Below are 14,411 nucleotides of genomic sequence, written 5' to 3'. Positions count from 1 at the left end.
TTTATGGAACACGCTTGATGTATTATTACAATATTAACTGTAATTAAAACCAATATTGTATTTTTGCTTATATTGAAAAATCAATTGTTTGAATGATGCCTAAAAGACTAATGCTTATTGAATAAATAATTAAACTCAAAAATTGATTAACAAAACCCAGTAACTCACACAAGATTCTCTTTATTGGGTGTTCTCAAGTCATTAATAATGTATTGTGTTATTGGATTGATGTAGATGATTAGTCTTTCCTCATGCTTTGGAGGTACACAATGAGTTGCTGCTCCAGGGTATCTAGAATTAAATGTCTCATGGACCACACCCTACAGCAAAAACCTCACTGCACATCTATATAGTAAAAGAACAATCATGGGTATAAGAGACCCAGTAAGCTTGAGTGGCATCAGGGGAACAAGTGCTTAATTGTCAAATAATAAGTGCCATGGTCCTGACCAGGAGGACACTGAAGCTTGCATCACCCATTGCCCCGTCATCGTTGCCAATGACGGTACCAAAACAACTACTAACCATCTCTCCCGCCTGTAAGTGCGATAGTTCAGATTGTTCCAGGAACCCAAAGCAAACAGAATGGCTGTGGAGGCAGGTATTAGAATTTTTAAATATATATTATATTCATAAACAACCGATGTCCTGTTCATCTCAAATTAGATGAGCAGCACCACCATGTGGCAGAGTGTCAGAAGTGTGGCGATGAAAACTACGTGCAGGTGCTGAGCACAGGAAACCAATTAAATGCCGGTGCCGAGTACCAGAAACTACAGTCTGAAATTAAGTACTGAGGGGAACCACAGTAGACCCCAGAGCAAATAGGTGGTACACTAGCCTAACACACTAGGATGGCCAGCTGTCCTGCTTTTTGCAGTTTTGCCCTGCGTTTGGGCGGTCTTTACCCACACTCAGCTTGTTGCTCACAGACTGAGGCTTGCCTGGACACCTCCAGTGGTTTTGCAGGGTCTCCTCATCCCAGTCTTTCAGCGCTTTATGAGCTGTGAAAGAGGTGCCTGCCTTAGGCTGAGAGACCTTCAGTTAAACAGATCTTAATGTGCACATGAAAACCGTGCTGGTTTATATTATTGGAATATGGTAAAGCGGCGCAGTGCAGCACAGAAAGTCATCTTGCTGCACTGCGCCACTCGGAAAGGGCAGGAATGTGCCATATTTAAGGCATACAGCGAATTTCGGTCCGTTCCTGCTGCGCTGGCACACAATGGGCTGCCTAGCGCTAACACAGGCACTCTTGCACCATGGTGCAAGGGTGCCTGCATTGCATGCAGGATTGTTTTTGTGCAGGAAGGGACACCTTTCTGCAGGGCCAGACTGGCCACAGCGGGCATCAGGCGTTTCTCCGGTGGGCGGCCAGGGTTTGGGCCCCTGAGGGTCCGTTTTCGTTACCGGGGGCCGGCAATATCACCCCCCTGTAAGAAAATCGGCCAAAACCAGCTCTAGCAAAAAGCTCAGCCGCACCCTCCCCAACCCCCCAGAGGGGGCCGGCCGAGCAGTTTGCAAGGGCCGGTATTGATTGCCAGTCCGGCCCTGCCTTTCTGCACAAGAACAATCCCTGGAGGCATATTCCTCTATCTATGTGTGCTGGATACATAGAAAGAGGACGTAACAAGGGGAAATAAAAATATTTCTTCTTGTTACGCCTCTCCTAGGGAGGCATATTATTTTGGCGCATTCCCAGGTTTACCAGGTTTAGTAGATCTGGAAATGCAACAAAAACTATGAGAGTTGCATGGGAACACCCAGACAACGCCCATGGAATGTCTCTCTTGTGTAGAGTTTACTGCAACGCAGTGATCTGTGCTGCGTTGCATTACTCGGATTTTTGAAGCCATGCAAAGCCACGTAAAGTGGCTTTGCATGGCTTTAAAAATCGGACCTAGGGTTTACGTCACTCTTGCACCATGTTGCGTGGTGCCAGAGCGATGCAAACCGCGTCATTAATATAGCCCCTGGTGTTTATTTTTTCTATTGAGCTTCCTTCAAGGTACATCATATATTGTCAGATCATGGGAGAAGAGGCATAGAAGAGTATCATATGCCCAAGATCAAGCAATTTGCTAAAGTTAGAGACACACGACATTAAAGCAGTTCTGCTTGTTCCAAAATGCTATTACTCTACCACCATTTCATATTTTGGTGAAAATATATTAGAGTGGGCACTGTTACGCACCCTCTCCAGAGGTAATAGCCAGTCCAGGAATTTTATTTATTTTTTACCGCAAACGTGCTGACAGCTTTTAGTTTCATTTTAAATATTCCCTATCTTGGGAAAAATAGGGACAGAGGAATATGTTCAAAGGTGATTGGCCAAGAGCACAGAATTTAGCCTAATGGGTAGGCTCGAATTAAAAAAAACATTTATTCGAACTAGAATCAGGAGTTATACTCTCTTCTTAATCCAATATGTTGACTATCCTGACTTTAAAAAAGGAAAAGGATGGGTGGTATTAGGTTTTCAGAATTGGCACTGATCCTTTGGAGCTCTCTCCATCATGCTCTCCGCCTTAGCAATGATTTCATGAGGTTTAGGAAAGATTTAAAAACTTGGGGCCATATTATCAAGGAACGGCAATAACATTATCACAGCTTTACCCGCAGGAAACTGCCGCTAAAGCGGCGATAATGGGCTTAAAAGCCCAGGTCCTGGTGTGAACCTGTGCTTCTATGGGAATTCACAAGGGCATATTATCAAGCCCATTATTGCCGCTTTAGCGGCAGTTTCCTGCTGCTAAAGCGGCGATAATGTTATCGTCGTTCCTTGATAATATGGCCCTTGGTTATTTACACAAGCCTTCCATCTGTAAACAAGTGAATTAGTGTCCAACCCGGCCTTCACTATTGTTACCTATAAGCGCCAAGAAACCTTAGGGTGAACATGGGCTGAACACGTTTTATCAACATAACATAATAACATATCTCCAGGTTCCATAGTTTTCAGCTATCCCACTAGACCATAACTGGGTTGATAGTGATTCTGATAGAAAGGCAAAGGGACTACTTTCCAGGGAAATGTCACTTTATTGTGGGCCTAGGCAGATTTATAATTCCTTGCAAATTTTTTGCATATTTAAGAAAAGTGACCAAACTAGGATGTCAACTCTAACCCACCAAGTGAATTTTCCACCTTCTTAGGGATCCTGTCACGATGTTTTATAGCACTAGCCAATAGTATTGTGCCAATATCTAAGCCACTCCCTAAAAGTTTTCGGGGCAGATTTACAAGAAACTGATGCATCACTGCATTTTAGCAGAGATGCGTCAGTTTAATTGCGTCACACAAAAAACTCTTGCGCCACCATGAATGCGTCGCATTTACAATGCGGCGCACTGTGGCGGAAGGATTGACAGATGCATCACGCATCTGTTGGCGTAGAGGTAACCCATTGCTGGAGTCGTGTCGCAAGCACGACGCAACTCCAGCAATGCTCAGGAATGACTATTCCTATTGTTCTGTGTTACTCCTTATGCCTGCTTCAAGCAGGCATAAGGTTTTGACGCAGTGGCGTTGTAGAAGTGACGCGGTGAAATCTTGTAGATTTCACTGCGTCACTTTTACGAGGCTTTCTTGCGTCAGAACGCCCACTCTGCATACATTATACCTGACACAGGTATAATGTGACGCAGGGCTTTACAACGTGACGCATCTCCATAGATGCGTCACGTTGTAAATGTCTCGCAACTTGCCGCATTGTTTATGACTCTTTTGCATCTCAAAAGTGCCGCAATGGCAGTGCAAAAAGTGTCGCAATGGGCTTGTAAATCTGCCCCTTCATGTTTTAGGGAAAAAAGCAGAAGCAGATTGTAAGAACTTTTCTTTAGGTCCTCGGGGTGGTTACCAAGAAGTGTCCATAGAGGATACTCTTTACCATCGGTGTCAGGTCTTAGGACAATTTAATTCCATTTAGATGATGGTATTATTTATTTTATATGCTTCTCTATCCAGAGATGCCAAGAACAAGCAGTCAAGGCTTACTCCTAGAGGTGGTAAAGGTGATGAAAATCAAATATACTATGCAAAAACAACAGTTGATGGACAGAATGCAGAACAATGTCATACATTCACCCCAGTACACAGATCTGGGCATAAATCCATAATTTTTTTACTCACCATGCCATCCAGTTTGACCCCAACCATATGCAAATCAGTCTTGACCCTGTGCCTCACTAGAACAGTCCAGCCCTAACTGCCAAGCCAGGTCTCACTGGACTGGAAACAAGCATCCTAGGACCGGTTTCGGGGTTTCACCCCTCTTCAGCCAGGATAGCTTTATTCCAGTGGCATGGAGAGTACGGGACTCACGACTGAGCATACCCGTCCCGCTTGGGGTGACAAATACAAAAACAACAGTTGATGGACAGAATGCAGAACAATGTCATACATTCACCTTAGTACAGAGATCTGGGCCTAAATCTATCGTTTTTTTGCTCACCATGCCATTCCAGTTTGACCCCAGCCATATGTAAATCAGTCTTGACCCTGTGCCTCATGGGAACAGTCCAGCCTGAACTGCCAAGCCAGGTCCTCACTGGACTGGAAACAAGCATCCTAGGACCGGTTGAATGATGGATTTAACCCAGATCTCTTGACTGGGGGTGAATGTTTTGATTTGTCCTGCATTCCGTCCATCAATTGTGTGTCTTTTGCTTTCTCGCCCTTAGTGCGCCAGGTATGCCCAGACGTGGGTCCTGGGCTCACTGTGCCACTGGAATCAAGCTATCCTGGCTGAAGAGGGGTGAAACCCCGAAACCGGTCCTAGTATGCTTGCTTCTGGTCCAGGGAGGACCTGGCTTGGCAGTTCGGGCTGGACTGTTCCCATGAGGCACAGGGTCAAGGCTGATTTGCATATGGCCAGGTCTAAACTGGGATGGCATGGTGAGCAAAAGAATGATGGATTTAACCCAGATCTCTTGATTGGTGGTGAATGTTTTGATTTGTTCTGCTTTCTGTCCATCAATTGTGTGTCTTTTGCTTTCTTGCCCTAAGTGTGCCAGGTATGCCCAGACATGGGTTCTGGGCTCACTGTGCCACTGGAATCAAGCTATCCTGGCTGAAGAGGGGTGAAACCCCGAAACCGGTCCTAGTATGCTTGCTTCTGGTCCAGGGAGGACCTGGCTTGGCAGTTCGGGCTGGACTGTTCCCATGAGGCACAGGGTCAAGGCTGATTTGCATATGGCCAGGTCTAAACTGGGATGGCATGGTGAGCAAAAGAATGATGGATTTAACCCAGATCTCTTGATTGGTGGTGAATGTTTTGATTTGTTCTGCATTCCGTTCATCAATTGTGTGTCTTTTGCTTTCTCGCCCTAAGTGCGCCAGGTATGCCCAGACATGGTTCCTGGGCTCATGGTGCCACTGGAATCAAGCTATCCTGGCTGAAGAGGGGTGAAACCCCGAAACCGCTCCTAGGATGCTTGTTTCCGGTCCAGGGAGGACCTGGCTTGGCAGTTCGGGCTGGACTGTTCCCATGAGGCACAGAGTCAAGACTGATTTGCATATGGCCAGGTCTAAACTGGGGTGGCAAAGTGAGCAAAAGAATGACCGATTTAACCCAGATCTCTTGACTGGGGGTGAATGTTTTGATTTGTTCTGCGTTCCGTCCATCAATTGTGTGTCTTTTTCAATCAAATATACTATAAAAAAGAGTAGTCAGACTCTATAAGCTCTATATCCAGCAGAGTGATCTCTTTTAAATTTATAGGAGGGGTTATTGTATTCAACCCCAAATGAGCTCAGAAACTCATATTCCCCTTTCCTTCAACAAACGTTTTCTAATGTGCCTATACGCACAAAGGGGCATATTTACAATGAAGAGGCGGAGTGCGGCATTACCCTCCTTGGCTTCATGCCATGCTCCTCCACTCCTGTAACGAAGGGGTGCACCATATTTACAAGAATGCGGTGCAGCCCTGTGTTTCACCCTGCATTGTCGCAAATTGCAGCTGCCTAGCGCCAGTGCAGACACACTTACACCATTGTGTGTTTATATGTGGGAAGGTGTGGGAAGGCTTGTAAATATGCCCCAATGTTTGTCCCTGCACACACACACGCGTTTAAAGTGCCATTCAACATGATAATAGAAAGTTGGGCACCCTAAAAAGCACCCATGATGGCAGCTGTTGACACCATAAGGACATTCAGTCTTACCAAAAGCAACACTCTCCCATTCACCATTTCCCTATTGAAGACCCTTCATAAACAGTAACTCCTCCATACAAGGGTATTATGCTAGCTTTCCAGAAGATACGTGGGCCACCTTACAAGACACCCAGCAATCAATGTGTCAGTACCAGCTATCTACTATTATCCAAAAATACAAAGTTAATTACAAACTGAAAATGTCAACAAAAAAGCCAAACCAAGCACTATATCCAGTCAGCATCCAGTCTCCTCCAGAAATCTGAGCAACAGTTCTAGGAGCAGACTAGAACCAGGGACATTAGACCCACAAAGAATCAACCGAGTCCACTCACCTTACTTGAATAACAAACATGACTGCTCTGTACAACAAAGCCCACCTAAGAAGAAAAACTTGTCCAGCCCCTTTTTGATTATTCAAAGATCAGAGAATAATCATTATAAAAAGACACACCACTCCTGACAACATTTCCTCCATTGAACCAGATGTGAACAATGCACAGGCAGCCCACAAAGACACCCTAAAACTTGATATGCCAATCACAAAAACGGGGTATTCACTTCTTAGGGCTGACAGAAACCTCAGCTAGTGACAGCTCAGTCAATATCCTACATCAGATGCTCCCCTTTTGTTAGAAAAAAAAGCATTGGCAAAAACAATCATGTTGCTTTTATACATTGAAAACATGTTTGCAAGATGCAGTAATACAGGTAAGACATAGGTCACTGTAGTGGATGTGTATTTCTTACAGGTAGTGAAAGTCAAGGTGTATATTAGTGAAGCTTGGCTAACGATTTTGACTTACTGAACATATGCTAAAGCAATGTACCGTCGGGGTGAGGAGGGTGGTGGGAAAGAGTGATGTAGGGCCTGACGAAGCTGCGGCAGCACAGAGTCTAAGGAGGCGGGCATGGAGCAATGCAGGGTCAAGTGCATATTGCAGAATTAAAGGGTCAACAGTACAGATTACAAGGCAGGCTGGAAAAGGCATTTTATGATTCACAAAGGAACCAGTGCATGTTCCAAAGGGATAGAGGGCAGTTCAGTACCGAGTGAGTGAGGAGCAGTAAAGCGTCCAGGATACATGCAGGCCGGGGGAATGGGGTGCAATGGAGGATTCAAGGGGTGGGTAGAACACAGGACTGAAGGAGTAAGCGTCACAGCATGGTTTGGGTGAAAGTAGCAAGGAGTCCAGGGGTGAATTACCAAAATATTGTGGAAAAAAAGTAATGACACACATGTATCATGTCAAAAATATTGTCAATTCAAATACATCTTGCGACAGACTACAGAAGTTAAGTATATTGTTTTTTTAGGTATATAATATTGTTTTTTGATATTGTGTATAAATATTTTTCATTTAACATAGTTGTGTAAAATAACTTTTTTTTTATCAATTTGATAAATATTAGTTATTATATCATTATAAGGTGTTCATTTAGTAGTGGGTGTTGGTTTTGTAGGGGATTAGGGTGGAAGGTTATTTAAAATGGAAATTATTGTTTCTAATTTATAATACATTTCTTATGTAATTTAATTTATTCATTGATGATTATGTAAATTACTTAAATGACTGATTTTTATTTTTATAATTTTTTGTTTGTTATTAATTGTTACTTGGTTGAACAATTTATTTAATTTTAAACTAGTTTAAATGCATTTTATATTTATTATAATTATTGTTTAAATATTTTGTTTAATTTAATAATAAAGGTTATATTAATAATGTTTAATGTTTATACTTTTTTATCACTTTCAATTGCCTGCTGGTGTTTGTTTTTGTGTGCTAGGGAGGGAAGTGCACTTATTTTAATTACTTGGCATTTTTTCTCTATTTTTTTAATGTATTTATAAATGGCATTTTTACAATTTAAAATAATTTGATTAATATTTATATATATTTTTATTTTAAATATGTTTACATTTTTATATTTTGTACTATATATTTTTTTTTAAACATAGGTGTTGAAATAGCAAATCGGACCCCTCTAAAGTCCATCACTTCCCCTACTTGTGCTTATGTTGGAGTGGGAATAGTAAATTTGACCCCTCCAAAGTTTAACACTTCACCTATTGTTGCTCAGTTTGGAGTAGGAATAGTAAATCTAACCCGCCAATGTCCAACACTTTCCCTGTTTTTGCTTTCAGTGGAGTGGGATTAGTAAATTTGATCCCTACAAAGTTTACCACTTTCCCAACTTTATTTTACATGTTGGAATGTGACTAGGAAATCTGACCCCTCCAAAGTCCAACATTTTCCTCACCCCCTTCCTGTTGCTTACGTTAGGAATTGTACATTTGACTCCTTCGGAGTTCAACATTTTCTCTACTATTGTATATTTAGAATTGTTATTGCTTATTTTAATTATTTTTAAATAATTTAACTAGAAAGTGACAAAGCATTTTGCTATTTTTACAGGAAAGTCTTCAAGCATTGGATTAGCTACTGCCATCTATGCGGAGTTGAACTATTACAAAATACTTTTACCACTCCAGGCAGAGTATCACAGCTTTAGATTGGTAAAATAACAACCAAGTCAACCTGGAATAAATATAAGCAGCCCCTAACACGTGTTTCGCTCTATTCTGAGCTCATCAGAGGTATAGCGTTGTCCAGACACAAAGGAGTATCCAGTATAAGTCAAGACAATACCCTTTTAGGCTTAGATGCCGAATTAATTATGCAAAAAAGGAAACAATGAACTCTTGGTTACTCCCAAGTTTAGGTGGAGATACAACTTTTGGCTTTGTCACTTTCTATCTCAGCAAGATTGGCACTATGCTAATCCTATGCTTAGAAACTCTGTAAGAAAAACAGACAATTGAGGTCAGCACAGTCAGAGTGTTGGTGATGGTGTAGGGTGCTTCAGATTCAGGAGCTACTCTCTACCTATATTTGGGATCTATCCAGAGGTCTTTGCTTCCTTTTTTTGGCTTAAATTATGGTATGGGGTAGGGTCCAGTGAGAGGCAGTGCAGGTCCCAGGGGGAGCAGGGCAGATCTTATTATCTTTGAATATAAATAATGTCTGAGGCCTAAGCCTGAAAGGAATGTGTAACCTAATTACTTTTCTAACACTGAGCAATTTGTCTAACTGTGATGGTAGCTCTAGCATCTTAAGACTAAAACTGTGAAAACTCTGTAACTTACTAACTCCGGATCAAATGACTGAAAAATTAGTTGCAAATGAAAGGAATATAAAATGCAAAGATAAAGGAAGGTAAAAATTAAGAGGAATGCTGTATGTGTTTTTAAGTATACCTAGATCATGACAAAGGGGCTATAAAATGCATGACTTTTATCCAATTCTTTGGGCAAAAATGTGAACTAAAAATGCAATTTGGTCCATTATTTAAAAACATTTTTTACACAGTGGAGTCAGTGGCGGCTGCTACTGAATGGGGGTGGTGAGACAGGCGAGAGGAATAAGAAAAAATACATAGCACTTACCTGGGTACCTCTGCCGTCTGTCTTTCGTCCTTTTCTCTTCTCCCAACAGCACGGAGGCACACAGGATCCCAGGATCCCCTAGCCAATCGCGACACAGCTGTCACCAGCATGATAGCAGTGTCGTGATTGGTCTGAGCGCCCTGGTTCAGCGCTTAGACAGTGATTGGGAGCATGCGCTTGTTCTCCACCCAACCTTTCAATACAGCCGGGTGGAGAACAAGCTAAGTGCACATGGCAGTTTGGCCACCCCACAACGGCCGGCCAAACCGTCATGCGCACTTAGAGAGTGCCCACCACTCCTCCCCATCTCTGGGCAGCCCAACCAAGCCCTGCACCTAGAACGAAAACCAACTGAGCCAGTACAGAAAAATAAAATGATAATAACATTGCGTTATTATCATTTTCTTTTTTCTTTTTGAACTCCTCAGAGAGCAGAGGGGCGATGCTCCTCTGCCTTAGTGGAGCAGATGCTGCTGGGTGGAGTGTGACAAGTGAATCGCATACACTTTCTTGTTCACTTTGCTTGCTATCTGGAATTTGGACATGGTATTTACGTCCCACTTGCTTGAAAGTTCACCAGCTGTCACTTAGTGAACTAGATAAATGGTCCTTAGCAATAGAAGTATTGTGATTATTACATTATTATTACCGTATAATTACTAGATTGGACAATAGAACAGGAACCCAAACAGATCACAAATGCTTAACGAGACCAAGAATTAGACAATAACCTTCTGGGCAATAATTGGACATCATTTAGCAGCACTCTGCAGTCAGACCCCTAAATTTCAAACAGGCTACCAATGCCAGGGTACCCGTTAGCTCCCCTCTTCAAGTGAAGTTAATCACTGAATGAACCTGGAGTATGGACATCAGGGGTGGTGTTTCATAGGTGCCAGAGATATCATTTGAGGCTCCAACTTACATATTCTAAGAAGCAGGTGCCAATCTCGCTCATGTGTGGCAGATCTTTGTTGAACTGCTTCTCTAGAACCTTAAGAAATTTCCGCTGGAACTTGTAGATGTCTTCAATGTTGCCGAAGATGGTGCGCAGCTGCTCCTCTGTGAACATGTCTGCCCTTTTGCGACACTGCTTTACGTAGCCCTGCAGAGAATGAAGGCAGTCAGTGCTTGCTTATTTTGGTGGATGGACCATACAGAAAGATTCAGTTTTGACACTGAGTATTTCAAGCTTTTCCCATTCCCCTTTCCTTTTTAGTCAGCCAACAACACATTCATTTAGTTTCCCATGCCTACTATACTCCTGTTTCTCAAGAATGGATCCTCCCCAGCCTCACACCACTACCCTTCTGCACCCAACTGGAGACGCACAGACTTGGGGAAGTTGTAGAACCCACCAGATCTTCTTTGGGTTTGGTGTCACTGTTCATCTCACCTCACCACTGCTTATGGGGTATCTTTTTGAAAAGATCAAGCTCTAATTCCTGACCTGATTATTTGCATCTCTTGCATGGGCCGCCCTCAGTCATACTCCATTACCACACTTCCCCGTCTGCTATTACATTTTAATTCTGCATGGCACCCACGCACGTTGAAGCATAAGACGCTACAAGATTTGTCTTTTCTAATGGATGTGCAACAATAAATTGAAATCAGAGGAACACTTCTTACAACAAACATGCCAACTTAAATATCTGAGTTTGCCGATCAATATGATTTAATAACTGCGCTTTGGAAACTCAGAAGATCAGATAAGCTGCATCACAAGTATAGTGTCTCTTCAGCATTGTTCTTATCACTCACTGTTTAATTCACTAATTCATCTAGCCCTAGCTCTAGTATACTCACTGTAGCTCGAAATCTGTTGTGGCAGGAGCTTACAAATCTATGTGTGTTCTCATTGTGGCTTAGCAGTATTACCCTAAGGAAAATCAGTTTATCATTGCTAAACACTGACAGCACCGAGCCAAGTTTATGAGCTGATGTAACATGAGGAATTTTCATTCCAGTTGTGATGGTTTCCTGCAGAAAAGTAGCATTTGACTCCAGAATGCAAAGGTAACATCGCACCTATGTGATAGTGTGTGTGTGTGTGTGTGTCTGTCTGTGTGCAGATGTGTGTGTGTGTGTACGCCTGCATGTTTCCTTGTGAGGGTCTGTGGTCAGATCCATCTTAAGACATGCTGAACTCGCTTCTTCACTTTCCTCAATTTATTTTCCTCTCACTTCACAGAAAATGGATAGTGGCAAGTGTTTCTCTGGGATTGTCCATCTGGAACAAGAGGACACTGTCAGTATGTGGTAAATTGGGAATAAATGTGTTACAGTCCCTTTTTCCATGGACTCTGAGGCTTATGGGTCGTAACATATGGGCACTCGGACACAAAGGTAAGCACAATGCTGCTAGTCGGTCTGGAAATGGATCGTATAATGTGTGTGTGGCAGACTTTTATGTACAAGTAAATTAAAAATAGTGTCATCCTGATCCGACCGTAACTGCAAGAAACGATTTGGCTTCTCTTTGGATTACGATGGGACAGTGTAAGAAATTGGGTAACTGGTTGAGGGTGGTGAAACCTTCTCAAGCAGCAAGCACAATTGTCCGCAGGGTAAAGTCACAAGCAAACCCTAAATTAGCCTGTGCTCACCCCTCGGGTTGCTTGGCCCAGAGCAGTCAGGCTTAGCTTAGAGGCAATGTGTAAAGAATTGTGCAACACTTCAAACAGCAACAAAGTGGACCACAAAAGGATCCCACAACAGAAAAAGAAAAATATAGTGGGGCAGATTTATGTTTCCTGGCGCATCCCTGCAAATCAGCAGGGATGCGCCAGGAAAGATGTGTCACGAAAGTTTACCCTTGCGCCACAATAGATGCGCCGCATTTACAATGCAGCGCATCGTGGCGCAAGGATAAACAGATGCGTGACGCATCTGATGGCGGAAGGTTGGCGCATTGCTGGAGTTGCGTCGCAAGCGCGACGCAGCTCCAGCAAGGCTCGGGGGTGCCCTATTGTTACCATGCTGCGTCAATCCTTACGCCTGCTTCAAGCAGGCGCAGGGTTTTGATGCAGCATGGCCGGAAAAGTGACTGAGTGAAATCTTGTAGATTTCACACAGCCACTTTTCGGAGGCGTTCCTGCGCCAGAACGCCCCCCCCCCCCCCCTGTGCAGGTACGCCCACATGTGGCGCAAGCTTTACAACGTGACGCATCTCCCTAGATGCGTCACGTTGTAAATGGGGTGCAACATGGCGCAGGGTTTACGCCGCTGCTGCGTCACAAAAGTGACGCAACGGTGGCGTAAAAGTGACGCAAGTCCGTTATAAATCTGCCCAAGTGTGTTTAATTAAATAGAACAAGGCCAAAATGACAAAAATTCAACCATTAGAACCAGTGATATGGAATTTTAAAGATTTAAGTAAAAATAGCTCCAAAAAGCACAAAGTGGCAACTGTGGATATCTGGTAGAGCGAGACCAGGACAAAGCTACAGGTTCAGGCCGACCGCAATGGAGCATGGCCCGGCTACAGCCGTTCAGTTAGGCCCACTGAACAGAGTACCATGAATCCTGGTTCGCGGAGCGTAGGAAGGACCTGTGTTGAAGATGCGTCTCACAGCTGAAGCGTTGCATCGGTTCTGAGATACGGCAAGGTTGTGATATGGAGTCCATCATCATCATCATCATCATCATTGCGGCTGCTGTCAATGAGGGATTTGAGGGTCTGTGGTCATTCCAATCAGTTGATGGGCTGCTATGTGATGCGAGTCTTTGCGGCACTTCTGATCCAAGCAGTAGTGGTGATGCGTCAGTTCTGCTGCATCTACAGAGGCTGGCAGCACACCTTAGGTGCACTTCCAATGGTCCAGGGCTGGGGTGGACCACTTTGTAGTAGACTTACAAATGACAGAGTCCAGATGCAGGTACAAGGTTCTTGGAAGCCTGCTGTGTCCCTGAGGCTTCAGATCAGGATGCCAGCCAACTAGCCCTTGGAGTCACTCTGGGGTTCTGGGGTCAAGAGATGCAGGTCCAGTCCTTCTCACCCAGGCAAGAGGGCAGCAGGCAGCAAGTAAGCACAGCAAGGCAGCAGTCCGGCAAGGCAGGAGTCTAGCAGGGCAGCAGTTCAACAGGGTGGCAGTCCTTTCAGCAGCACAGCAGTTATTCTTTCTGGCAGTGTATCTATAGGTCCAGAAGTGTGCTGAACAGCTGGTGTCTGAGGTCCAGTATTAACACCCAGTTCTGCCTTTGAAGTGGTGGAGAAGCTTCTAGAGGCTTCCCTTTGAATTCCCCAGGCATCCTGCCTTCCTTGTCCTGGCTCCAGACTAACTACAGGGGGTATACAGACTGTTATGTCATCCTGCCAGTGATGGCCCATCCAGGCACAACTATGCTCTCTATTGTGTGTGGCTGTCTAGGAGGAATACACAAAACCCAACTGTTAGCAACACCCAGTCATGTGATCCAGAGACGGGCTACAGACACTCTGGGCCCAATTCATAAAGGTAAAGTTGGACCAAAAGTCTAACTTTACTACTTTTTGGTATTCACAAAAGTAAGTTACTACTCGTAACTTTACTAAAAGTAATTTTACCAATAGTAACTTTACTAGTAGTATGTTTACTAGTAGTAAAGTTAAAGTTACTAGTAGTAGTGCTGGTTACTGCGCTGGGATGTCCATTCTGAGATATTTTGTTTTAAGTTTATGTTCCTCAGTAGGCACAGGTTGGTGGAGAGATCTGCTCGGATGGACGTTGTTAATATCATCCTATATGTGATTGTCATTGTGAGATGTCAAAAAAACTGTTATAGTGTGTAGCTTGTTGAGATCTGTAGCGGTGGACT

The 14,411-nt window shown here is 43.6% G+C and overlaps 1 protein-coding gene across 4 annotated transcripts in view; it reads right to left on the bottom strand.

Moving 5' to 3' along the window:
* LOC146785506 (uncharacterized) overlaps nucleotides 1-14,411 on the bottom strand; it is a 691,519-nt gene that overhangs the window by 96,442 nt on the left and 580,666 nt on the right. For all 4 annotated transcript variants that reach the window (XM_085634607.1, XM_085634608.1, XM_085634610.1 and 1 more), the window contains one exon: nucleotides 10,537-10,716. In XM_085634607.1, the coding sequence (XP_085490733.1) occupies nucleotides 10,537-10,716 (180 nt within the window). The remainder of the gene's footprint in view (nucleotides 1-10,536; nucleotides 10,717-14,411) is intronic.

The sequence above is a fragment of the Triturus cristatus genome, chromosome 11, assembly GCF_964204655.1.
Source record: "Triturus cristatus chromosome 11, aTriCri1.1, whole genome shotgun sequence".
In the NCBI taxonomy this organism is placed as follows: domain Eukaryota; kingdom Metazoa; phylum Chordata; class Amphibia; order Caudata; family Salamandridae; genus Triturus; species Triturus cristatus.
Note: the sequence above shows the minus strand (reverse complement) of the source record. Positions and strands in the feature narration are given on the sequence as shown.